Source organism: Podarcis vaucheri (genome assembly GCF_965113315.1).
Source record: "Podarcis vaucheri genome assembly, chromosome: Z".
NCBI lineage: Eukaryota > Metazoa > Chordata > Lepidosauria > Squamata > Lacertidae > Podarcis > Podarcis vaucheri.
Window position 1 is genome coordinate 23,727,281 of NC_138758.1, and position 27,963 is coordinate 23,755,243.

At 42.7% G+C, this 27,963-nt stretch overlaps 1 protein-coding gene across 3 annotated transcripts; it reads left to right on the forward strand.

The window, feature by feature from the left end:
• The first annotated feature begins 416 nt into the window (after positions 1–416).
• CYSLTR1 (cysteinyl leukotriene receptor 1) lies at positions 417–27,683 on the forward strand. 3 transcript variants are annotated; one of them, XM_082208523.1, is made up of 4 exons: positions 418–857; positions 2,250–2,354; positions 20,705–20,789; positions 22,020–27,683. In XM_082208523.1, exon 4 carries the CDS (start codon positions 22,037–22,039, stop codon positions 23,072–23,074), a length of 1,038 nt encoding a protein of 345 aa, XP_082064649.1. In that variant the 5' UTR covers positions 418–857; positions 2,250–2,354; positions 20,705–20,789; positions 22,020–22,036; the 3' UTR covers positions 23,075–27,683. The 3 variants fall into 3 exon arrangements, with proteins under 3 accessions (XP_082064650.1, XP_082064649.1, XP_082064648.1); XM_082208522.1 differs by lacking the exon at positions 2,250–2,354; XM_082208524.1 differs by lacking the exons at positions 2,250–2,354; positions 20,705–20,789 and having other exon boundaries at positions 417–857.
• The last annotated feature ends 280 nt before the right edge of the window (positions 27,684–27,963 follow it).

The window sequence follows — 27,963 nt, forward strand, 5'->3', positions numbered from 1 at the left end:
ATATGAAAAGAGAATGAGTAAATAGAGCTCCTGAGTCCTAATACTGAAATGGGGGGGGGGGTATGAAAGTACATTGTAGAAAGTGTGTGACAAAAAGTATTTAGATTATTATGAACCCTAGCAATTGACATGTTCTTTCATGAGCTGGCTTAACGAGTCTGCCTTAACCCAGATTCTTCTGAGCCCACTTGCAGCATTTATCCCCGTATAATCAGTGCTCTCTATCTTAAGATAGCATAACTGTGACCATTTTTATAACTTCCACACTGTGGAAGTAGTAGCAATCACAAATGGAACAACAATTAAAAGCAAGGAACGAGCATACAATATAAGGCATACAAGCGCAACTGCTTTCTGTTTACTAAGGACACATAATATTATAATTCCTTTTTTTTCTTTTCTTTTTTTTGAAAAAGAAGAAACAAGGCTTGGTTAATCAAACAGTTCATAGTGGACTTATTTGCATTTTTACCAACTAGGGAGGACTTAGCCCCTCCCTTGCCAAAGAATCTGGGGTGGGACCTTTGCAGGTTTTCTTTTTAAACGTTATGCTCCAGGCAGCGGAGCAGAAAGGGTCTGTTAAGGCAGCTGGGATACAAGCAGCAGCAGAACATCTATTGCATTTCAAATGCTTTTGCTTTCCTGTAAGCCTCAGAGATTTAGTCAACTTTTCATCAGCATTTTTCTTCAGAAGACAGGATACACCTTTTCCTCTTTCTAAAAGAAGGAACTGATCTGCCTGCAATCAGAAGCAACTGCTTTCAGTATCACAGTTTTTGCTACTTGATTTGTGATACATTTAGCGCAAGAATTCTTCACCGGAATTATCCACTTTCCGTGATGATGAAGAAAAGCTTGTAAGTAGCTAGCCTGATAATTTGCATGTAAGTTTTGGTATGTTAAAAAGTCAAAGAACGTAAATTTATGTTAGCAAATTTGTTGTATAGTCTTCTAAAAGGCTTCACAGCCGGGGCTGATTTGTGCAGTGGTTATGTTGCCTCTCTGTAGTTTGCTCTCGCAATATATATAAACAGACCTGTGCCATAAACCCTTCCTGTCATATAACATCTGATATGTGAAACTCTGAGTGATGCAACAAGCAAGGTATTCATAAAGCAGAAATCTTTTCAATCTTAGCTGAATGACCAAGGCTTTCCCTATGTTTGTTTTTTCTCCGTGTTATCGGAGGAGGAAGAGAAGCTCATTACCAGAATAATTATTAACTGCCATTTCTGACTGAGCTGTGATAAGACAATTGAAATGTGCACCTTTATCATGCTGGGATCTTCATCTTGGCAAAACCATGTGAGCATTTTGGGATTTTAATGCCTATATATCAGAATGCCTGAGATTTACTACAGGATTACAACTATTCACTAGCTTCTCAGCATCAACACCATGCATTTAAGGCATTCAAATGTCACACCAAATATAACACTCATATAACAGTCACACCTTCCCCCAGAGAAGTTAGGGAAATCGCAGCTCTCTGAACAACTCTCTGTGCACTTGACAAACTACATTTCACAGGATTATTTGAAGAAAGTTGTGACTGTTTAAAGTGGTATAGTGGTGCTTTAAATGTACGGTATACTGTCAATGTGACCCATATTGTTATGGCTTCTGCCCAGCCACTCTTAATGGCTTATCCATGCTTTAAAGCTCTTGTGTCCAAGCACTTTTCTTTTTTCTTACTTACTTTCTTTTTTGCTCTGGAGCCTTCCCCAAGAAAACCCGCTCTTTACTGCTGAATCAGAGCAAACAGCAATCCGTGGAAGACCCAAATTTCCATTTGGTGTGCTTCTGCTTTAAAGACTATGGTTTTGTGAGGAAAGCGCCATGGTGGGGGGGGAAAGAGAGCGCCTAGACACAGAACTTTAAAGTGCAAACCTGTGTCTGGAAAGCACAGGGCGAAGGGTAAGTATGAATAAGCCCTTATATTAAGCACCTTACTGGTCCATAGTCGAGAATTATCATGGGGACGCAGGAAGCTGTCATGATATAGACTTAAGATCATTGGTCCCGAGCACCACCTGGAAATGCAAGGAATTGAACCTGCAAAGCTGTGACACTAGGTGTCTCCAAGGCAAGGCAAGAAGTGAAGTAGCTGCACATAATTGTCAATGGATGTTTCATCAGTGAGTCTTATTAATTAGGACATGGGTTCTTGGAGTTGGGGATCTTGGTGTGTTTGGATGTGGTACCCATGGCACTTGGTTGGATCTATTCCCATATTGATCTTTCTCCAGATCTAATGTGGACCAGTGGATCTGTTGCATAGCAGGACTGCCTTTTTGCACCTACATCTGCTCTATTTGTGGATCCACAAATGAGGCAACTGGAACAAAGCCAGTGTAAGTCTCTCTCACCCAAAGGAAACCAGGCCAGTTAGAATTGGCCCAGAACTTTCCATTGACGGAGGAAGTGAGAAGCACATAACCATCTTTTTCTCTGCATGTACCAATTGCATTAGAGTGATAATTCCCAGTGGTACTTGCTTAGCAAGCGGACTGTCATTCTTCATTTTTTTATTTTTTTTTATTGCTTCACATGAGACTTAACAGAAGTGCTCATGAATAGCAAGGACATCTGTTGTTTTTCTAACAGTGTTGCATCAAATAATCTCACTCAGCCGATGGTAAGGCTTATGTTGAACAATGCCTTCTCCATGCTGTCACCTCACTATCACCCCTAAATTTGCTCTGGAGGGTTCTCTAGTCCTTCTGGGCCAAATTTAGGGAGAGGTTCAAGGGACTGTGGAGGTAAATCACTGAAAACAAGTTCCCAGAATTCTCAGTGAAGAGGGAGTGGTTGTTAAACCGCTCTGCAAACTGTAGCTCTGTGAGGGGGACAGGTGTCTCCTAACAACTCTTACCACCTTTAAGAAGCCACAGCTCCCAGAATTCCTTGGGGAACTGATGACTGCTTAAAGTGGTATGATACTTCTTTAAATGTAGAGTGTGAATGTACAGTGTGTACAGCCTGCCCAGTGTCTTCCTTCTGTGTGGAGGAGGTGATACAGTTTTGCCTACATAAGCAACAACACTTGGAGAATTGGGTTCTTGTCCTTATTTTTAATGATTTTGATACTGGTTGTTTAAAATATAAGACGAGGGGTGTGTGAAAGAAGCAATGTTGGCTCCCATTACCAAGAAGAATATTCCATCAAGAAAAGTTAATAATAATCCAACCATCCTAATTTAAATATATACAAGAATATAAGCTGTCCATAGGTCCAAGATTAATGATTAAAATAAATCCATTCAAATTTAGAAAGAGCAGTGCAATCCGACCTTGAAGTATAAGTCTCTTTGCAACCGCAATGGCTCGTCCGTGAGTTCCTACATCATAGGAATGTAGTTTAAAAGTGTGTGAACTTCTGTGGATATCAAAGATATTTCCAAAAGGAAGTTAATACAAAAAGCTGTTTCTGGCCAGAAGTGAGCCACCACAGGGCACTGCAACATCATATGTTGCAATGAGACATTATCATCATTACATCACCAGTGTCTGTCTGAACCAACCCTTCCTGTAAAGACACTGCTGAGTTCTGTATACCCAAAACATCATCGTTGTGGTTGCTGAAGAAGTCTCAATTTTAAAACCAACATTAGTGTAGATTCTAATGTTGTTCCTTAAGCACTTTGAGTATCCACTTTAAGACATTCCAATAAATAATTATTTTTAAAAAACCAGCAACTACAGGTTTAACTTTCTGTAATGTAGGGTTGCCATATTTCAAAAAGTGAAAATCTGGACAGAAAATTATTGAGCTGTTTTTGCAAAATCGCAAAGAAACTGGACATTTTAAAGCTATTTTTGAGGAAAACACAGGGGGAAGGGAGACGCTGCCGACATTGGTCGCCATATGTCCGGATTTTCCCAGGCATTTGGCCGATTTCTGCCAGGAAACTACCTTTGACTGCGGTATTCCATGTATGTCCAGGAAATTCCGGACGTATGGCAACCCTATAATGATCCAATTATTCCCTCCACCAATGCAGCAGATTCTGAAGCTGACAGTCCATAAACAGGCACCAAAAGGTGCTGTCACTGAAGATATTACCATTCAGCCGTGGTTATAGTAGTCCCTTTCTTCTTATATGTACCTTAGGAACATCAGAAATAGAAAAACAGAGGTGCTTGGAGAATTAAGTTGGAAATAGAAAAAAAGATGTCTCCTTTTAGCACTCCTGTAAACATTCTTAAAATAGCAAGGATGTGGAAGGAGATGTGCAGAGGTATCTTTTGTAACACCTGGAGGCTGATTTGTTAGGGCCCATCAATCTCAGTCTGTCCTTAGCCAGCCTCCACCTGTCTGCTGTTCTTACATTCACTCCAGGGGGTGGTACTGAATGTCAACTTCCTCCTCCTAAGTTTCAGTATTCCTGTTTTTGAGCTCAGTAGGACAAAGGCAAAACAAGAGTTAGTTGCCTCTATTTTTCATTAGCACTGTCTCCAGCTACTGTTGGCATCTCTGCTTTCTGCACTACCAGGGCTCAACCACACTTCCACTTGTCCCATTCCTAGAAAGCACAGGTCCAATGTATAGGGGCGAGCTGTGGTTTTGTGCCTTGTACACGAAGCTCGCCCCTATACACGAAGCCAAGCCAGAGCACAACTAAATGCAGCACAGCCATCTTCTCAGAAAAACTCTTCACAAGCTCAAGAGGTCAAGACACGAAAGCTTTAGCAACTAATCTACACTTAATGACCCACCCAGTGGTATTCAGAATATCACTCATGAAATCACCCAAGATATCCCTCAAGTAATTAAGGAACAAAAGAAGAAAAGGCACACTAATCTAGGAACTTCCTCTCTGCCCAGAACGTTGGAGGCTATACACCACACCCCTCAACAGTATTTATAGGAACTCAAACACCAGACTCTGCTCTGTTCCAGTAACAAGAAGCCGAAAGCACCAGCCTGAAGATGACGAGTGAGACCTCGTCGAAACGTCGCACAGACACCCCGACTCTTACACGGGAAGACACCCGAAGACACCAAAACCTGCATTCCTGTACCCGTGAAAATCTACGAAAGCAAATATATATATATATATATATACACACACACACACCCACACCCACACACACACCCATGTTTAACTCTCCCATTGAAACAGCCAATGAGACTTGAGTATGTTGAAATTTAGGCTTGAACTTGTCCTTTTTTTCGGTGATAACCGAGTGCATTTCCCCAAGAAGCAAGTTAGTTCCTCAGAAGGGCATGTGAAGGGCAAGTTCCTCTTACGTGAACTTAGGAAACCGTCTTACATAAAGTCTGACCACTAGTCCATCTAGTTCAGTATTGTTGACACTTGGGCTTATCCATACTTCCTTTTGCCCCACTGCTTTCCCTTTAGCACTCATTCAGAGCAAACAGCAGTTCAGGTTTCCTCCAGATTGACGTTTGCTCCCATTTAGAGCTAAAGATCAGGTTTTCCCTCAGAAAGGAACGGGGCAAGAAGGAAACCGCTTGGATCTGTGCCTAGAAAGCATGGATCAAATGGAAAACCACCGGGCTGTGCTTTCTAGGCATGTGATAAGCAGAAGTGTGGATGAGCCCACTGATTGCCAGAAGAAATTTATAAGATTTCACATAGAGGTCTTTCCAAATCCCACCTTATTGGCAAAAAACTGTGGTATAAACAATAAATCCTGGGAGGATGAATGCTCTTTGATTTGGTGGTTCCCATGTGCTGGAGACAGGCAAGTTACCCATTCTGTATGAGAATGTGCTCCCTCTGAAGGAGCAGGTATGTAGCTTGGGGGTACTCCTATATATGCTTTCTGCCCACATGTCCTCTGTGTCAGGAGCACCTTTTACTATCTTTGTCTGGTTTGCCAGCTGCAGACATATCTGGGCATGGATAGCCTGACCACTGTGGTTTGTGGGCTGCTAATTGCAAGGCTGGAATACTGGAATGTGCTCTATGTGGGACTGCCCTTGGAACTGGTGCAGAAGCACTTGCTGGTGCAGAATGCAGCAGCCATAATGCTGATGGGGTAGCGTGGTCAACAATATGCATCACCATTGTTAAAACATCTGCACTGAGCCAGGTTCAAGAGCCTTGTATTACTATACAAAACCCTAAATAACTTTGGTCCAAGATATCTTAAAAAGGTAAAAGGACCCCTGACCATTAGGGGGTTGCGGATGACTCTGGGGTTGCGGCGCTCATCTTGCTTTATTGGCCGAGGGAGCCGGCGTACAGCTTCCGGGTCATGTGGCCAGCATGACTAAGCCGCTTCTGGCGAACCAGAGCAGCGCACGGAAAGGCCGTTTACCTTCCCGCTGGAGCGGTACCTATTTATCTACTTGCACTTTTATGTGCTTTCGAACTGCTAGGTTGGCAGGAGCAGGGACTGAGCAACGGGAGCTCACCCCATCGTAGGGATTCGAACCGCCGACTTTCTGATCGGCAAGTCTAGGCTCTGTGGTTTAACCCACAGTGCCACCCATGTCCTGAAGCCTAATATCCCAGCTCAACCTCTATGATCTTGTATGGGAGCAATGCTGGCTGTGCACTGAGTTGGCGAGGCTCACATGATACTGACATGAAATTGAGTTTATATGGTCATTTACCCAGCTCTGTGGAATGCTCTTCCAGTACAAACTAGGCAGGCATTTTCTGCCTTGACCTTTAAACATTTGCAGAACACTTTTCTTTAGTGCCAGGCTTATGCAGGCAATTCAGGCGGGCACTTTGGTAATAGTTAGTTGGTGATCTGGTTGGTTTTTACGGTATTTGGTTTTTTAAAAGTGGCTTTTATTTGTGTGTGTGTGTGTGTGTGTGTGTGTGTGTAATTGTCGCAAACCATTTTTAAAAACGAAATTGTATTTTTATAAATACATACCAGGAGATGTCCCCTTCTTCGTGTGCTCCCTCCTCTAGAAGTCAGGAGGGTGGCAACATGAGAATGGGCCTTCTCTGCAGTGGCTCCCCGTCTGTGGAATGCTCTCCCCAGGGAAGTTCGCCTGGCGCCTTCACTATACACCTTTAGGCGCCAGGCAAAAATGTTCCTTTTTAACCAGGCCTTTGCCTAACCTGATCTACATCCTATACCCTTTTTAAAATGCTAGCTCTTTTTAGGGGGGTTCTATTCGGTTGTCGTTTGTATTTTGATTTTATATATGTGATCCTTTATGTGAACCACCCTGAGACCTTCTGGTATAGGGCGGTATAGAAATTAATTAATTAATTAATTAAATAATTAAATGTCAGGGATTGAACCTGGGACCTTCTGCATGAAAAGCAGAAAGGTGTTTATTATGGGGTGGGTGCTCATGCATGCAATTTTTTTCACAGTATCTACACAATGCAATTGGCATCAGAATGTCAGTCCTCATCCCCTACATTTATTCCTGATTCTCCCTTTCCTTTGAAAATCCAATAAGACATAAAATCATGTCACCACAATCACCAGCTTGCAATATCTGAATGACTTATTTTCAATATTAAGCTCTCAGCGGAAAGCACCCAAAGTAAATTAGGTGGAACAGGATAGGTAAGGAAATGTAAGTCTAAAGAGTTGCTAACATGAAAGAATTATCTTGAAAATATACAAATATAAAAAATACAGTCTGATAAAGTTAAGTGTAATGAATAACTATATTGTAATAGCTGGTCTTCTGGTGCAAATAATGAAATTTCAGAGAAGGTTTGGGAGAAAGAATACATTTTATGATATCAAAGATACGTCTACTGGGAAACTTTTGCAAAATAACAGCTAGATGGCACACGGCAGTTGAAAGAGATATGACTAGTTGGAAACACAAACATTGTAATACACACAGGAATGGATATTCTGTGAAAATATCCAATTATTCAAATGTTTGGGGTTCAGAGATTGAGGAAGATCAAGGAGAAGAGCAGAAATCTATTCGACTGCATATGGGCAGAACTGGGACAGAAAAGAAGAATTAAATTATTAAATGACTGATGGCAGAAAAACTATGGGCTTGTCCACACTTCTGCTTGTCCTGTGCCTTAAAAACATGGGTTCAAGAGCTTTCCCGCTTGTCCCCCACTTTCTAGGCATGAGTCCAAGCAGTTTTTCATTTGTCCCGCCACTTTCCATGGGAAAACCCGCTGTTTACCCCTGAATTGGAACAAACATCAATCCACAGAAACATCTTTTGCCATTTGTTCTGACTCAGCAGTAAACAGCCAGTTTTCCTGAAAGAAAGCGGTGGAATAAGCAGTGTGGACGAGCCCTATAAGTTGGTCAACTCTGGGGAAGTTAGAAATACCAAAAGCAAAGGAATTTCACTACAGATTTGTATAAATATTAAGCTATCTTTAGGTCCGATTCTTGGATTGCAGGGGGTTGGATTAGATGGCTCTTGAGGTCCCTTCCAGCTCTACAATTCTAGGATTCCATAACTAGGTACCCAGTGGAACCAGCATAATAAAACCAGAGGTGACTAACCTGTGACCCTGGATTATAAATTCTGTCATCCCACACCCTGGACCATTCTGGCTGGGTCTGATGGGAGTTGTAGTCGAACAATGTGTGGAGAGCCCCAGGTCCCCCCCCCCCCCGAGACAGACCCTATCCTCAATCAGTGATTACTCATTATGAGGGCAATTTGGAACTTCCATGTTTGCAGGACTCCACTGTGACACAATACCACTGAATACCAGTTGCTGGCAGGTGCACAATGAGAACAGCTATTGCCTTTAACATAATGATGGGAGACTGGGACATCTATAGTGTTATGTACTGAAGTTCTCACCCTGGGCTAGCAGGGGGATACTGTAGATAGTTCAGGTCCACATATGCAAATAAGGGATCGAAAGTGACGTTCAGTGATTGGATAGTTACAGAAAGTTGTTACAGTTGCATTGTAGTGGAGCTCTATATAAGCAGGCTGGCTGAACCCTTCAGTTCTGTTCTGGCCTGTGAATAAACAAGAGCTGTTTGAAGAATCGCTGTGTCGTCTGATATGTTCACCCACAACTTAACATGTAGCCCTCTAGATGATGTTGGATTACAACCAGTGCTTTTTTCTGGGGGTATTCAAAGGTACCCAATACCGACACACACACCCCATGTTAAAAGTGGCACTTATTGCAATGACTTCATGGTGAGTACTAGCACCTTTTCCCCCCTTTTCCTTTTAAAAAAAGCACTGATTACAACTCCCATTATCCCTAACCATTGGTCATGCTGGCTGGGACTGATGGAAGTTGAAACCCTCTTCCGAGCTGAAACCTTACAAATCCTCCTAGCCAGTAAAAGCCCCATACGACCACAGTATCTTTACTGAAAAACTATCTGGAAGAAGAAGGTGTTTGCCTTCACATTAAAACACTTCCTATCACTGCAGCCGAAGAAAAGTTAGCTGTCGTTTGTATGATTTTTGTTATCATTACCTAGAAATTCCACTGATTTTTATGAGGCCTTAAAAATGGCCTCATATAAATGGAACCAGAGAACAGATAATATAGAATAGCTTTCATAGCTCCACCACTGAAGATATCTACCGTATATACTCGAATATAAGCCAACCCGAATATAAGCCGAGGCACCTAATTTTAGCACAAAAAACTGGGAAAACGTATTAACTCGAGTATAAGCCGGTTCATCACACCACAAACCAGGTGGTGGCGGCAGCGGAGGAGGAAGAACAAGCAGCCTGAAAGGGCTCCTTTCGGGCCGCTTGTCCCTCCACCGCAGCCTCTGCCACTCACAATAGCAGGCATAGGAGCTGCGGTTGGGAGAGGTGCCGTGCAGCACAGTGCCTCTCCCAACTGCGGCTCCTGTGCCTGCCCTTGTGAGAGGAGGGGGCCGCTGGCAGGACCAGCAGCAAGAAAGGGCTCCATTCAGGCCACTCATCTCTCCACCGCTGCTGCCCGCCTCACTCGAGTATAAGCTGAGGGAGGCTTTTTCAGCATAAAAAACGTGCTGAAAAAGTCAGCTTATATTCAAGTATATATGGTAAGTTAATACGTGCAGTTAGACACCACCCTTCTAACACTCAAAATGAATATTATTCCCAGATTCATTTGTATCCTGAGAGGACTATAAAAACTGGGTTTTTATATCTGGATCATATTAAAAAGAAATAAATTCCTTTTTTAGGAAATGCCTTTGGGGCTCAGCAACACCAAGAATATCCTTGCAGAAAATGAAGCTACAAATTAAAGAAGACAGTTTTGAAATCCCAAATTTGGAATTATATTGCTATGCTTACCTACTGTCAAGTACTAAATTTAGGAATCCCACTGTTGGCCCCAATTTTCCAATGTGGGCAACCCACAGCGCCACCTGTGTCCCAATATGGAATATATTAGCTAATAAAAACAAATTTGATCCATTTTCACATGCTAAACTTACTCTGTGGTGAAACCCCACACTAAGAATTGCAAAAAAGATGGTGATATGGAAAAATTGGAGGGAAGCAGGTGTATTGGCATTGCACCAACTGATAGATGGGGAAGATGGAATTTTATACTTTTGCTATTTTAAGACAAAAATATTGTCTATCAGATGCAGCCCAATGGCAATATCTTCAATTACAACATCTATTACAACAAGTGTGTTTGAGCCGTTCGAAAGCACGTCAAAGTGCAAATAGATAATTAGGTACCACTCACGGTGTTTCCGTGCGCTGCTCTGGTTCACGAGAAGCAGCTTAGTCATGCTGGCCACATGACCTGGAAGCTGTACGCCGGCTCCCTCGGCCAGTAAAGCGAGATGAGCGCCGCAACCCCAGAGTCGGCCACAACTGGACCTTATGGTCAGAGGTCCCTTTACCTTAAGTTCAATATACCTTAAGTTTACCTTAAGTTCAATATACAGACTGTAAAAGATGATTGGAACTTTCATTATTACCCTGATAGTGAGAAAATGTATTAGCTTCAATACCTAAGGTGTAATTAGTTTTAAAATTAGGACTAATGCAATAGAAAATAATATTTAGAGTTTATTGGACCCCTTTATGGTTGTATAAAAAAGGGTTAGCTAAGATAGCTCAGTGTTGGAGATGTGGCAAGGACAATGCCTCTCTGAAACACATGTTCGTACAGTGTTCTTTACTTAACAAGTTTTGAGAGAAAGTGCTGCACTGGGTAACTATGACTGTGCAGAAAAAGTTAAATCTTTCAGCAGAAAATCTTTTATTGAACTATATACCTGCAGTATGGAAATTATCAACGGGACAATGGAAATGGATTTCCCGTGCCCTAATGGTGGCCAAGGTATTGATATTGAGGAAGCCAAGATATTGATATTGAGGAACTGGAAAAAGAAAGATATGATACTCCTTCAATCAATGGATTGATATTACATCACTGGCAATTTATGAACGGATTGCTTATTGGTGCAGACTCTGTATGGATAAATACGATAACATTTGGAATGAATTTATACAAAATGTAGTAGGCTATTAGCATTTACATAAGCACTAGGACAATAACACTATACCAATTTATTCAAAAATGCATGGGAATGTCGTATATTCTCTCTTTTTGTATATTTTAACTTATATGTATCTTTGTTGTTCACTTTTCCTCCTCCTTTTTCTGTATCACTTTATTTCTTTTAATGGAAATCACCTTAAAAAATTATAAATATTAAAAGCATCCTTCAAACACTGTGGGATCCATTGGCTGAAATCTCCACAGTGTGAGAGGTTTCACTTAATCTGGAAAATGCAGTTAGTGCACAACGCTGCGCCACGGTTGCTGACAGAAGTAAGACCCTTTCGGCATATAACACCTCTGCTTGGAGATCTGCACTGGTTCCCAATTCATTTCAGGACCACATTCAAGGTGTTGCTGTTGGTATACAAAGCCGTTCATGTGTACTTGCAGGATTGCCTTGCCCCATATGTGCCCACTTGACCCCTTTGATCTGCAAAACTAGCCCTGATACAGGTGCCACTCATTCCATAGTTGTAAGAAATTGGTCTTTTAGTGTGGCAGGTCACACTGCCTGCCTGTAGATGTGAGGCAGGAGCCTTCACTGCACTCTTTTCTGTGCCTGCTTAAAACATTTTGCTTATGCAAGCCTATTCACCCAGGCAGATGTTGGTGTGCTTTAGCCTTTCTTGCTGCTAATTTTATTTATCTTTATTTATCTTTAATTTATTTTCGTTGCTTTTCATGCTGACAGTTTTAATAATTCCTGTAAAGCGCTTAGCAGTTTTACTGCAATCAAGTGGTGTAGCAATTTTGTTAAATAAATAACCATATATATAATTTGGTTAAATATTGTTGTGGACCAGAGTCCTGGTTTCTCTGTTTCTCTCTCTCTCTCTCTTCTATGTAGGTAGACAAGAGACATGATCAGAGCAGGGATGGTAAGGTGTGTGGCTTAGGGAGACGGGTTGTGCTTAGGGAGGGAATGCTGAGGGCTAGATAGAGTAGCTTGAGGGTCCACATTTGGTCCCTGTGCCTGAAGTTCTCCAACCTTGCAACAGGTGGATAGGATTAGGAAAGATAAGTGTGTGCAAAGAATATGTATAAGAGTGTGTGAGAGAGTGGAGTGATGTTAGATGGTGAACAGGACTTCTTTTAGTACTAAGAAGTAGTTATTTCCCATACATTGTTGGTAAGGCCATGCGCAGATTGGGGGCTGTGCCACTAGTGTCCATGCACCCAGTTCTGAGCCAAGGGGGCACTGTTTCAAACCCAGGTTAGTGAGGCATTGTGCTTTGGGAAGGAAGTGTGAGGCTCTGACAGAGTCCTAGAAACCTCCTTCCTCCTTCTCAAAGACTAGATCCAGAGGACAGGATCACACTTCAAAACGACCTTGACAGATTAGAGAACTGGGCCAAAACAAACAAGATGAACTTTAACAGGGAGAAATGTAAAGTATTGCACTTGGGCAAAAAAAACGAGAGGCACAAATACAAGATGGGTGACACCTGGCTTGAGAGCAGTACATGTGAAAAGGATCTAGGAGTCTTGGTTGACCACAAACTTGACATGAGCCAACAGTGTGACGCGGCAGCTAAAAAAGCCAATGCAATTCTGGGCTGCATCAATAGGAGTATAGCATCTAGATCAAGGGAAGTAATAGTGCCACTGTATTCTGCTCTAGTCAGACCTCACCTGGAGTACTGTGTCCAGTTCTGGGCACCACAGTTCAAGAAGGACACTGACAAACTGGAACGTGTCCAGAGGAGGGCAACCAAAATGGTCAAAGGCTTGGAAACGATGCCTTATGAGGAACGGCTAAGGGAGCTGGGCATGTTTAGCCTGGAGAAGAGGAGGTTAAGGGGTGATATGATAGCCATGTTCAAATATATAAAAGGATGTCACATAGAGGAGGGAGAAAGGTTGTTTTCTGCTGCTCCAGAGAAGCGGACACTGAGCAATGGATCCAAACTACAAGAAAGAAGATTCCACCTAACCATTAGGAAGAACTTCCTGACAGTAAGAGCTGTTTGACAGTGGAATTTGCTGCGAAGGAGTGTGGTGGAGTCTCCTACTTTGGAGGTCTTTAAGCAGAGGCTTGACAACCGTATGTCAGGACTGCTCTGATGGTGTTTCCTGCTTGGCAGGGGGTTGGACTCGATGGCCCTTGTGGCCTATTCCAACTCTATGATTCTATGATTCTAGTTATCACTTTCCCGGCTTTTGGAGGCAGGTGATAGGGCTCTAGGACCCTCCCAGAACCTTGCATCTCCTTCCCAAAACACAGTGCCCCCTTACCTGGCATTGCACAGGGCACCATGGTACTGAAGTCTGCCACCGTAGAGCAGACGGCCTGATCCACACATAGTATGCTGAGCTACATCCCGTTGGCACCCTGTTACTCAGACTAAGCCCTGACAACAAAGACCAGAATGCCGTTCCCCTCTGAAAATCAACTTAAATTTGCTTCTATAGATATAAATTAGCATGTGGAGATTTTATGCAAAATTGTGTCATGAGCTTGCAGCCCAACGTAGGTATTCATGCATCTGCCTCAGAGGCCATCACATGAATTCATTCATTCAGACAAGATTTAAGTGTGGAAAATGAAGCAACCAGCATAGGTCCAAACATGATGACTTACAGGTTATTTACAACTCTCTAATTCTATATAGGCCATCCAGACAAAGATGCACAGACCATGCCTCCATTTGTTGGGAAGTACTTTGAGAAACAGAATTGCTCTGCCTTTGAACAGCTGAATGTGAACTTCCTGAGTGGTAAAAATGACAACCATCTCAGGCACAAGTGCCTAGTGCCTATTGGGATTGGTAAAATGCCAAGAGTAGGCGGAGCCGGGGCCAATGACAGGCAGGCCCAACTAATCCTAGTGAATTGTCTCTGTCCATAAAGGCTGGCTGCACAAAGACTACGGAGGAGGAAGCTGGCAGGCAGTACTGGACTGGTTGTAGATAAGGCAAGCAGGTGGGAGGAGCTTGCTGAGGACTAACTGAGGTGTCCCATTCACCCTAATGGATCAGCCTCTACTGCCAAGTAGTGGCTCTTCAGGGTGACTTGCATAGAAGAAGAGACAAGTTTTTAGTCCATTTATCAGCTCTGGCTGCATAAATGTTCCTACTCTCCCTCTTCTAAAATTTCTTCCACGTCATATCCCTCTTCTCCTCTCAGAAAGCCTGTTAACCTTCACACGGCCTGTCCTGCTTGCAAATTTATAGGCTGATTGGGAAGAGGTTTCAGAGAGTGCTCAAGTTCTGTGGAATCTCAGGGGCAAAGGGCACATAGCCTACTGAGAGGATGCTTGAAAAGCCTCTGATATATGATTCAGCTTCTATGTTTGTTGGATCCAGGCCACCAAAGACATAAACAGCAACTGAATTTCACATCATAGGCATGGACAGTTATAGATATGAGGGGAGGCTACGCATGTTTCTGGGCATGCTTTCCCACTGAAAGGATTTACAGTTGTTGCAAGTTATTTTCTCAAGTAAACATTTTCAAGAACAGCTCCAGGGACATTTCCTTCCCTCTGTCATTTTGGCCAGAACTTTGCATACCTTGAGCCACAGAACCACTCTCCTAACATGGGCATCACTGCAGCTTACCTGAATGGGGCTTAAATGGGACAGATTGGGGCAATCTCAAATCATGCAGCTGATGCAGTAGGAGCACTGGATTCTATACACCAGTGCATCCACACTGGACCCAACTTCTCACCTGTCTGTCACCTCTCTCCCACTCCCCAACTCAGTCCAATCTAATATTTATATTAGAAGTCATTTTGACCACCCATAAAGATGGTTCTTTTTATTGTTCTGTTCTTAGTTATAATTCTTCTCCTTCATTTCTACTCTTTGTATAAATCACCAAATACTTTATTATTAACCACTGGTATGAAAATTGTTTTAGCTTCATTGTAAAATATATTTATTATACTCTGCTTCAAAGTAAAGAACACAGTGAGCTTATATCAGAGTTTAAATCTAAGTTACAAAAATAAAATCAGGCTGCAGATAACAACAATAATAATGACCAGATGATATCAGTTAACAAGTGGAAATTAACTAGCAGAAATAAATTATGATATGGTAAAATGCTCCACTTAGTGAGTGGAGCCAGGAAGGTTTTTAAAACTACCAGGAAATGTTTTGTAGTCCCCCCCCCTAGATAAGTTCCTGATAAAAACTAGGGTGGTTTATGCAAATTTACTGAATCTCAGACTTAATTTGAGTCATATCTTGTCACAGTTCAGACCTGTATCATTTTAACAGCCCCAGGACTCGACTGGGGGTGGGGGCATCTGTCCTACTTTACATAAGAACATTTGTTGTTGTTGTTTAGTTGTTTAGTTGTGTCCGACTCTTTGTGACCCCATGGACCAGAGCACACCAGGCACTCCTGTCTTCCACTGCCTCCCACAGTTTGGTCAAACTCATGCTGGTAGCTTCGAGAACACTATCCTACTATCTTGTCCTCTGTCATCCCCTTATCCTTGTGCCCTCCATCTTTCCCAACATCAGGGTCTTTTCCAGGGAGTCTTCTCTTCTCATGAGGTGGCCAAAGTATTGGAGCCTCAGCTTTCAGGATCTGTCCTTCCAGTGAGCACTCAGGGCTGATTTCCTTCAGAATGGATCGGTTTGATCTTCTTGCAGTCCATGGGACTCTCAAGAGTCTCCTCCAGCACCATAATTCAAAAGCATCAATTCTTCGGTGATCAGCCTTCTTTATGGTCCAGCTCTCACTTCCATACATCACTACTGGGAAAACCATAGCTTTAACTATACGGACCTTTGTTGGCAAGGTGATGTCTCTACTTTTCAAGATGCTGTCTAGGTTTGTCATTGCACATCAGAACATAGGAAGCTGCTATAGACCATTTTAGACTTTGGGTCCATCTAGCTTAGTATTCTCTGCACTGACTGGCAGAAGCTGTCCAGGATTTCAGGCAGGGTTCACTCCTGGCCCTACCTGGAGAAGTCAGGGATTAAACTGGGGGGGGGTCTTCTGCATTTAACACAGGTGCTCTACCACTGAGCTATGCTCCTTTCCCCTACTTCAGAGACAGCAATGCTCTGAAATGGCTGTCAAAGTCCAGGTCCAAATATAAAGAACCCCAAATGATGAGAACAGAAGCCTTGAAGTTACCCATCATCTGAACAGCAGACTGAATAGGCACACAGCTCACCTGGCTACAGCCTTCCTCAGCCTAACTAGGGTATGATACAATCCCACTGAGCCTCTGCGTGACCCCCACCCCAGTCATCACTCAATATTTCTAGGACTGGGCGGGTGATCTTTCAGACCAAATGATATGACTTCGGGTGGGGGGGGGAATGACTAGGTTCCAGCCCCACTCCTTTTCAAAGTAATGCTCTGGGTATCCTCCAAGAAATGCATAACTACAAGCAGAAACAGGAATCCCAGCGAGGAATTCCCTGGTTGCATTGTGGTCAGAGCAATTGTTTCCTCTCTTTCAAAAAGGCAGATTTTTGTTTTACTTTGGGTACACACTCTGAAATTTTGCAACAAGGCCTCTCCAGACATCCTTTTTTTTTTTTTTTTACAGCACACTCATGATGATTTGTGTCTGTGATGCTCTTGGGGTGGCCACATGCAACTCTGCTTTCAATACTGTTTGTGCCTGCAAAGGTTTTGGGTTATTCACACTGCCTCATTTCCAGCCAATGCATATCATATAACTTCCTGCAGAAATCCCATAACTTTTTATATCACAAACGAGATGGTCCATCCTGTTTAGCCGCCTGAGGCGGAACAGGAAGGCGCTGCCCTGCCTCTGCTGAAGCCTCACGTACTGGGGTTGTGCAGTGGTGGCTTCTGGTGAGGTCTCATGAGATTTCCACAAGACCTTGCCAGTAGCTGCTGCCATGCAACCCCAGTGGCTGCAAGGGCGGGGTGTGCCCGCGGAATCCTGCCCCCCAAGGTGACTGCTTCAGTCCCCCTCACAGGCCACAAACATTCTGATTTATTTCTAATCTGCTCTGGTTGTGCTATAACCTCTCCACACTAATCATAGAATTGTGAAGTTGGAAGGGAACCTAAGGAACATCTAGTCCAACTCCCTGCAATGCAGGAATACACCGCTGTCCCATATGGGGATCAAACCTGCAACCTTGGCATTATGAGCACCATACTCTAACCAACTGAGCTATCAGGAGTAGCATTGGGGAAGCATCACAGAACAGACTAAGCAGAATAAATCCACTGCCAGTGCACTATCATTATGTCAAGAACATGATGCAATAAAACACCATTCTGGAAGGGCCCAAAGTGGTGGTGCAGAGTAATTGTACCTCTATGATGTGTGACCATTCTAGGACTGGTGCAGGCTAATGCATCTCAGATGATGCTACCTCTTTCCCTCTGTCAAAACCTAGTTCTCCCTTTGAGAATGTGTGTTGTGTTGAGAACACAAAGAATCAGAGTGCCCAGCTGCCTTCCCTTCATGGGCAGCAATTCTGCCCAGACTTACCTGGGGGAGAAATCACATTGAACTTGATAGGACATACTTCTGAGTAAGCCTGTACGGGATCACTATTTTCATTTCCCCAAGTAGAATAACAATTAGAAATAAATACCTTGGATGTTTTGGAAAGTGGCAGAGAGACATCTCTAAATTTGTCTGGCAGGGCAAAAAGCCCCGAATAAAATTTAAAATACTAACCGATGCTAAGGAGAGAGGAGGGTTTGCCCTGCCAGATTTGAGGTTATATTATGAAGCTGCAGCTCTCTGCTGGTTGAAAGATTGGTTTCTTCTTGAGAACACTGATGTCCTAGATCTGGAAGGGTTTAACAATGCTTTTGGATGGCATGCATATCTGCGGTACGACAAGGCTAAAATTCACAAGGCTTTTAAGCACCATATTGTCAGAAAGGCAGTGTTTAATGTCTGGACAAAATATAAAGACTTATTAGAGAACAAGACCCCAAGGTGGCTGTCACCAATGGAAGACAAGGCTCAGAAAAGACTCAATATGGAGGCTGCATGGCCGAAATATTGGGAAATATTAGAAAAAGAAGGAGACTCTTGGAGATTGCAGAGTTTTGAGAAATTAAAGGAAAAAGTGCGAGATTGGCTCCATTACGCTCAGATTAGGGAGGTTTTTAACCTGGATAAAAGAACAGGTTTCCAGGTGGAAAAATCGAAACTAGATACAGAACTGTTAGAATCTAAGACCAAGGTACTTTCAAAAATGTATAACTTGCTGTTGAAATGGAATACTCAGGATGAAACAGTCAAATCAGCTATGATAAAATGGGCACAGGATATTGGGTATAATATTATGTTTGCTGACTGGGAAAAGTTATGGACCACCGGAGTGAGGTTTACGGCATGTAATGCCTTGAAAGAAAATATTATGAAAATGATATACAGGTGGTACATAACCCCAGTCAAGCTTGCAAAAATATATCATTTGCCCGACAATAAATGTTGGAAATGTAAAGGAACTGAAGGAACATTCTTTCACCTCTGGTGGACATGCCCAAGGGTCAAGGCTTTCTGGGAAATGATTTATAATGAATTAAAAAAGGTATTTAAGTATACCTTTCTGAAGAAACCAGAGGCCTTCCTGCTGGGCATTGTAGGCCAAGGGGTGTTAAAGAAGGATAGAACCTTTTTTATGTACGCAGCAGCAAGAATACTCATCGCAAAGCACTGGAAGACACAAGATTTGCCCACGCTGGAAGAATGGCAGACGCAACTGATAGACTACATGGAATTGGCAGAAATGACTGGCAGAATCAGGGATCTGGGAGAAGAGACGGTGGAAGAGGACTGGAAAAAGTTTAAGGACTATCTACAAAAACACTATAAGCTATATGAATGCTAAGAGAATGCAGGATAGAAAACAATATGGCATCAGATACTTAGTTATATGATGTATGAATAAGTGATGATTAAGATAAGGATGAAATCTGAAGTAATATTATGTTTAAGTTAAGCAGTTTAATACTTGATATAATATCGAAAATTTGGGACATAATATCTGAGAATGATAAAACAAGAATTGAAATAAGTTAACAATTTGCTGCCTATAATTATACGGTTGAGAACACAGGAAAGGGCGATGCGAGGAAGTCTAAAGATTATGAAAATGAGATTTGAGGAGAAATTGATTTTGTTGTCTTTTTATTCTATGTTTATCTTCTGAACTTTTCTATTTTTTTTCCCTTTTTTGTTGTTGTTGTTGTCTTTGTTATGGTGTAGGTATTTTGTATGCTTATTGATTTGGTTTTCCTTTGTTTAAAATTTGCAATAAATATTATTAAAAAAAATAAAATAGAAATAAATACCTTGGGTTGTGTCTAAGTAGATGCGCCCTTACTTCTAATGGCAGGTTGTGGTTTTGGTTTGGCTTCTGCCTGTGCAAGCCTTCATCTGATTTCTTTGAAATGGTGCATAAAGTCTGGAGTAAGGGGGGGTGTTATTGGTAGTGCCTTATTTCTATGAAAAATTGTGTCGCTACACACCATGCCCCCCATCTCCCCCACCATTGCGTCACTGTTTGCTTGTACTCCCTCTGCCACTATCCCACCACCACTGCTTGTCCACCTCCTCCCTTCCCCCTGCTTTGACCACTACCGCCACTTCCCAGAGCCTCCCAGAGCTGATTTGGTGTGACCCTTTTACAATCGCCAAAACACCTTCCAAGAAGGTGCCTGGCAATTGTAAAAAGGTCGTGCCAAAGCACCTCTGCTCCCTTTCTGTGATGTTTTCAGATCACTTCCAGGTTCACTGTGATGTGCACGTTTGCACACATATCAGATGCATCTCAAATAGTTTCTGCATGTATCAGTAACTCTCAGTAATAAGAGGGTCAATGGTCTCAGGTTGCACAGTCTAAAAGTCTCAACATAAAAGAAATGGAAATTGGGAGGGAGGAGGAAAAATTCAAGGAACCAGCTCTTAGTCACCAAATTCTTACAAGTGATCTGTCTGGCAAGGGGTGAGGGAGCAAGCTCTTTGGTGCTGGTGCTTCTTTGGCCAATAGCTGGGCCCAGGCTGATCTTCCCCTTGCTGCAATATTATTCCTGGGAGGCAGGGGGTTTAACTCTCCAGTGGCCTTTTCCCCCCTGGATGACGGCACAGGCCAGTGTGTTCTGATTTTCAGCTCTGCAATCCCAACTGGTGCACATGGATAACAGGTTTCCAATAAAGCCTTAAACATCTTTATGCAGAAGTGAGTCCTGCTATTTTCAATGCAGCTTACCCCCCCCCCCCATTAACTGTGATGGAAAAAATCTGTGCACAAGGCAAAATCAGACACTGTTTTATCCGTTTTCCATTTTATCAGGTTCCCAGTTGGGCAGTGCAGGAGAGCTAGCTGCTAGTATTAAAGCCTTCCCAACAGAGCCAGCCACTCACCGAAAAAGGATACAGTAAGTTATTTTCATTGGTAAAGCAGTCCTCTCCTTAAGCAGGATCGCCCCCTTCTGGTAATCACATTGTCTGCCATGCCAACAGAAATAGTGAATAGGCAGATACTGTAACTGCGTAGGATACAAGGCTTAATGCATGAGCTTCTGTCCAGGGAATCTTCTGGGATAGATGAATATGTAAGTTCTGGCCTCTGTCCATTTAAATTTCTCTCAATTTCTCATTTTCCCAGTCTCAAGTTTGGTTTGCTAGATTTCATTATGGAAACTCATGAGCATTTTAGCATGCATCTCTCCCCATATGCACATTTTTGTATGCAATTTTGTATAATATACACCTTTTTGCAAATAATATTTTCCCTAATACAATGCATTTTTGAAAGTTAAACAAAGTGTGTGTTGTTAATATACACTTTCCCCTATTTTTGTACATTTTGCGTTTAGAGATCTGCATTGCAAAATTGAGAGATGTGCAAATTCTGATGGATAGCTGTGCTTAACTTTGTGTTAATGTGAAAATGTGAATTGTGTAGGTTTCCATTAAAATGTAAAAATTTCCCTTTCCCAGCTTGTTGGACAATTGCTCAAACTCGCTTAGCAGATTTGCAACTCAGAACAGAACCAGTATTGGTATAATTCACTGGTCCAAAAGCAGGTTTCAGAGAGCAATTCAGCCCTGCCCTGTGACCATTCATCATCAATAAAATGCCTGAACTTTGCTCAATTAATTATTAAATTATTAATTAAATACGGACACCTTCACATATTACAGAAGCAATAGTTTGAAATGGAAGATTAAGCTTGATTTTGAATTAAATTTCTTCTCCACACATGGAAGAAAATGCTTCTTTTAAGGTGGAGCTTGTATAAGGACATGTGCTCAAGTAATTAAAATTATTTTAATTTGCTGCATTTTCTTAAGTGCATAGCTTAAGGGGATAGCTTTTGAAACCACCAGATGTTTATTTGATTGATCTATCTGATTGTTCAGCTTGTTGTTGAATAGTGGTTTCACAATTCTCCCTAACTTCTTCACATCCAGAGGTCACTGAAATAATATCTCTACCAGCTTGCTCAAATAACTGATGTCTCAGATCCGATTATTAATTTGCAGCTTACTAGCTCACTGGGAGCCCTGTAAAGCCATCTCTTTCAGCAGTTGCAAAAGTTGTATAAAAACACCACACTAATGCTGTTTTCCTTTCCTTTTCTCCCACCCCAACCCCACTGCAGGATCTGAGTTCAATTTAATGACTCGTGGCGAAAATATGCAGAGCAACGTGACGACATGCAGTGCCACCATTGATGAATTCCGGAGTCAAGTGTACACTACAACGTACTCTATAATCTCAGTGTTGGGCTTATTAGGAAACGGCTTTGTTCTGTGTGTCCTTATAAGAACATTCCAGGAGAAAACAGCCTTCCAGATATACATGCTCAACCTTGCTACTTCAGACCTGTTGTTTGTGTGCACACTGCCTCTGCGGGTGGTATACTATGTCCACAAGGGTGACTGGTTCTTTGGTGACTTCCTATGCCGGATCAGCTCCTACGCCATGTACGTCAACTTGTACTGCAGCATCATGTTCATGACGGCCATGAGCTTCTTCCGCTGCATTGCCATAGTTTTCCCCATGCAGAACCTCAGGTTTGTAACTCGGAAGAAAGCCGTGCTGGTATGCGGAGCCATTTGGATCTTCGTGACACTGACGAGCATGCCATTTCTGCTGAGCGGCTCATACCTGGACAGTTCGAGCAACAAGACTAAGTGCTTTGAGCCCCCGCCAGTAGATCAGATGCTGAAGCTGGTGGTCCTCCATTATATTGCATTATTTATTGGCTTCATCATTCCCTTCACCACCATTGCCGCCTGCTACACCATGATCATAAGAACCTTGCTGAAAAATTCCCTGCAAAAAAAGGAAGCGGCCCGCCGGAAAGCCATCTGGATGATTGTCATTGTCACCTTGACCTTCCTCTTGAGCTTCGCTCCCTATCATGTTCAACGCACGGTCCACATTCATTTCATGATGGAAGGGGGTTCGCGTTGTGAGGATACCCTCTACATGCAGAAATCTGTGGTGATAACGCTTTCCCTGGCAGCTTTCAATTGCTGCTTCGACCCACTTCTCTATTTCTTCTCTGGAGGCAACTTTCGCAAAAGGCTTTCTACCTTCCGAAAGGGGTCGGCCTCCAGTGTGTTGCAGGCGCACAAGTTCAAGATGTCCTTAAAGAACTTTGAGGAGGAGCCAGCTAATGGGAAGGCACAAAAAGAGATGGGCTTATAGCCTTTGCAGAAGCTACCAGAAAATCCTGGCAGGGTGGGAAGCCAAAAGACCTGGCACACTGCTATCTCTTAAGTTATGAACACGATGGTGCAAGGGACCTGGAACTGGCATGACCTCTGGTGTCATTCAGATACCTCTGTAGCAGTCATACATTATCCCATGTGTGTTGGTGGTTTAGCAGATGTGTGGGATGATTTGTCATATTTATTTGCCACATTTATGTCCCACCTTTTCTCCAAGCTCAAGGAAGTGTACATGGTTCTCTCTCCTCCTCCTGTTTTATCTACAGAGCAAACCTCCAAGACATAGCTGTCAACTTTTCCCTTTTCTTGCGAGGAATCCTATTCAGAATAAGGGAATTTCCCTTTAAAAAAGGGAAACATTGACAGCTATGTGAGTCCAAGGTAGATTAGGCTGAAAGATAGTGGCTGTCTCACAGTTGCCCAGTAACTTTGCATTGCAAGTAAGCAATCAATCAATCAATCAATCAATCAATCAATACATCCTGGACTGCTTGTGCATTTGTGTCTTTTACAGCTTGACTTGCAAACATGTAGCCTTGTGGAGGCAATGCTAAAGAGTAAACAATGGCTAGATACTGCTTGATCTAAGATAAAGGGACACACAGCACTTTTGAAGCACACACATCCCACCCACTCCCCAAAAATCTGGTCACTGTAGTTTACCCCTCACTGAGTTACAATTCCCAGTAACACTTAACCAACCACAAGATTCTCTCCAAATTAAGGGAAATGAATTAATTATTAAGTGTTGCAAAGTCACTATCACATCCCAGTGATCTGATTCTCAGAAAGATCATAGCTATAATTGGGTGAAGAAGGGTGAAGGTCCTCTGGAGAGTGGGAAAGGGAATAGGTATAGGAACCTAAGACCCCTGTTGGATAAGGCCAGTGGCCCATCTAGGCCAGAATCCTGTCCTCATTGTGGCCAACCAGATGCCTGAAAGAAGGACCTGAACACAACAGCAGTCTCCACCGCTTATGAGTCCTATGAACAGGCATTCAGGAACACACTGCCATCATGGTTAGTAGTCATTGATAGCCTTGTCCTCCATGAAATTCTCTAATCCTCTTCTGAAGCCATCGAGATTGGGGACCATCACTACTTTAAATATGTGCTGTGTGAAGAAGTACAGTGGTACCTCAGTTTACAAACTTAATCTGTTCCAGAAGTCCGTTCTTAAACTGAGGCGCACTTTCCCTAATGAGGCCTCCTGCCGCCAGTGCCCTTCCACTGTTCAGATTCTGTTCTTAGACTGAGGTAAAGTTCTCAAACTGGGACACTATTTCAGGTTTTGCGGAGTTTGGAAACCAAATCGTTCTTAAACTGGACTGTTCTTAAACCGAGGTACCACTGTACTTTGTTTCAGAGGTGCCATCTTTTCAAGATGATTGAGGGGGCCCAATGTGATGTCCTGGCGTCATGCATGTGACACCGCAAGGGGCCAGGGGGCAGAGCCAAATTCCCTCTGAACACTGAGGGGGCCTGGCCCCCTCAAAAACAAAATAAACATTAGGGAGCCCCTGAAAGTGCATCAACCTCCAGGAACTGGTGGTTATGCTTTGTTTAGTTTGTCCTGAATTGCCAGCATCAGTGGATGTTCCCGAGTTCTATAGTTAAGAGAGAGAGGTAAAAACCTTTCCTTATCCATTTCCTTTCCCTTTTCTACCTCCAGAGCATATATAGCAGGAAAGGGTTGTTTTAGATACACACACCAGTTTTAATCCCACCTTCCAGCGTACTTAGTATAAGATGTAAAGGACTTAAGTGGGGAACCTTTGGCCCTCAAGATTTTACTGAACTATAGCTCCCAACATCCCTGGCCATTGGCCTTGCTTGCTGGGGCTGATGGGAGTTGTAGTTCAACAGGATCCAGAGGGCTAAACATTCCTCACACCTGTCTTCGGTAGTCCAGTTTCCTCTTCTCACCTACACTATCTTTCCCCTCCCTTTCAACAGGCACTTTGACATTCCATTATATCCTGGAGGCTAACAGAGCTTTCTCAGGTCATCAGTTTGTTTGTTTTTAAAAACGTTCTTATTAGATTTTAATTTACAAATGTATGTGCTTCTGCATATCTAGAATTTCCACCGAGTATGTGAGAACCACTGTCTTATTTCTTGAGTTGGTGTCAATGAGACTGCTTGCCAAGAAACTGATTAAACTGGCTTACATTGTATATCAGGGCCGACCCACCCATCAGGCAAGGTGAGGTGACTGCAGATCCTGATTTAAATATTTTCCCCTTCCTTGTTCCTGATGTAGATTTCCCTGGTGGGGAGGGGTTTGCCATTTGGGGGGTCCATCTCAGCTGCCAAAATGTCTTGGGCCAGCCCTGGCTGAAATGCATGCACCACAAAGCAGGGACCACAAAGCTATAGTGAGCTCTGATACTAGTGCAGAAAAGAGAACTGGGAGGGCATGTTTAGAGTTTTGAGCTATGACCAAGAAGGCTCATGTTAGCAACATAGAATCACACTGAATCAGACCTTAGGTCCATCTAGTTAAGTATTGTCCCTCAAAGAACTCTGCAGGCTATAGTTTGTTATGGTTTACTAGGGATTGTAAACTCTGTGAGGGGTGAACTAAAGTGCCCACAATTCTGTAATGGAATGTATGCACTTCAATTGTGCTTTAGTTATAGTGTGCACTAGACCAGGTCTGAAACCCTGAAAAGCTTCTGCCAATCAGTGTTGATAATGCAAAGATAAATGAGCTATGTTTGAATCCTCTTCCCACACCCAAAGTTTAGTTGGCAAGGTTCTGCAGAATTTTCAGCATCCTTGTAAAATCTCAAGAGAGAGCAGGGGAGGAAAATGTCAGAGTGACCTAAATCTGAGTGAAGTGGGGCGGGTGGGGCGGGGGCGGGGGGAGAGAAAGAGACAGAAGAGAAACAGCCGGTAGGGAAATGCACACATTCCTTCAGCACTCAGGAGGTTATGGTGGAGCCGCAGCAGAAAATACAGCTCTGCTGGTGGACCAAAGTAAACAGGATTGGAAACTCCAGCAAGACCATTGCGCAAACTTTCAAGACATTAATCACAGTGCCAGTGGGAAATGTAAACATTTGTCATGGTGGGAATTAATGCAGCTGGGGAGCTGATGAGTATGTGCCCTGAATTCCCAAAGAGGCAGGGAATTCAGAACTGCGTCAGGGCCAATGAGACCCTTAAGCCTACTTCCTAAATAGTGCTATGGCAAAAATGCAAAATATTATTTGGTATAAAGGCTCCAGGGAGATCAAGGCAGGGCTCATCTCCCTTCAACATGCCAGAGTCAATGCCTATCCAATCAAGCAATGTAGGAGTAATCTGTTCCTCATGGTGCCAAACTAGATAGACATACTAACTCTGTATCTTTATCCTTGAGGGCAGAGAAGGGGTGGTAGGATGAATTTGAGTCAGTTCACATTTAAAAGCAAACCTACCTAATTAACACTTTCCAAGACAGAATGAGAAGTGAAACACTGCCATTTGCACTTCGAAATTTGCACTTATCTGAACTTTGCAATGCAGTTCTCCAAACAGTGTTGACAAAAATACATATATTAGATATATAAAAATGTATATGGTTGTGAAAATGTGTGTCATAGTCCATATTGCATAGAAAATGTATTTAGCAGGAGAAAATTGTACAATAATGCTGGGGGGGGGAGGGATTAATTTTTTTCCTTTTTTTATTAGAAAGCAAATTGCTGCAGGACTGTAGATAATTGAATTTCAGACTGGGGGAAAAATAAAAAACGGAGAGAACAAAAATTGACAGAAATTTCTATCTCTAGCACAGGGTTTCATTTATTTATTTATTTTTCAAGAAAACATGAATGATTTGGTGGCTCTGATCTGGATCAGAAAAGCTAGCTTTGGAGTTGAAACTTTTAACTGTTCATTGTCCCAACTATGATTACAATCTGAATCAACATCCCCATTTGCCACCAACTGGCACAAGGTGGGGATGGGCCTTCCATCGAACTAAACTGGAGTTTTGTTCCATATGCAAACTGCCAGCAGAGGGGAGCCCAATCCAAATTGGGGCTACAGTGAAGGGCAATGGGTTAAAGCTCTCCTAATGCTAAGAAGGGATTGTTCAGTCAGTAGAGCCTGAGATATCTGATCTCAGGATTGTGGTTCGAGCCCCACATTGGGCAAAAAATTCCTGCATTGCAGGAAATTAAACTAGATGCTCCTTGTGGTCTCTTCCAACTGTACAATTCTATGATTCTAACCCCCATTCTAGAGTTAAGGGCACTTAACTTTAAATCATAGAAAAACTAAACAATGGTTTAAAGGCAAATGCACTGGACACCTCCTGCAAAGAAATGAACAAGGAAACCTCAGCAAGGTAGCAATTGCAGAAAGTATTACATTTCAAAAGTGCTTTTCTAATTGCCAGTGTAGTTATTAGAAACTGTGGCCTATGTGGCCTATGTTACTATTGCCAAGAGTAACATGCATGTAATATATATATCGTGTCAATTTTGTCTTTGTGCTAAATGTAAATATACGTATGCAGACCCTCCTTCTTTTGCTTCCCTTGAGGTGGGGCTTGTAAAATGAGCACAAATTACACGAGTGGCCAGGAAAATTCTGTAGTTTGTAGCTCTTTGTATTTATCCAGTGAGGTCTGTGATGGCTAACTGCAAAAAAGGTTAGAAGGAAAGACTGCAAAAATGGCTAGACCAGTTTACTTCCAGAAAAGGTAGCAGAAATATCAGGAGCTGCTGAGGCTAGGAGCAAGATCAAATGGATCTTTATCAGGGATGGGGCACTTCAGGCCTAGAGGTGAAAAGTGGCCCTTCAGACCTCTATACTTGGTTCTTGGGGGTCTCCTCTAGCCACAACCCTCGCTGCTGACCCTGTTCCACATC

What these genes read in the sequence shown, in the direction of transcription:
- CYSLTR1 (XM_082208524.1), top strand. Translation starts at nt 22,037, where the DNA reads ATGACTCGTGGCGAAAATATGCAGAGCAACGTGACGACATGCAGTGCC.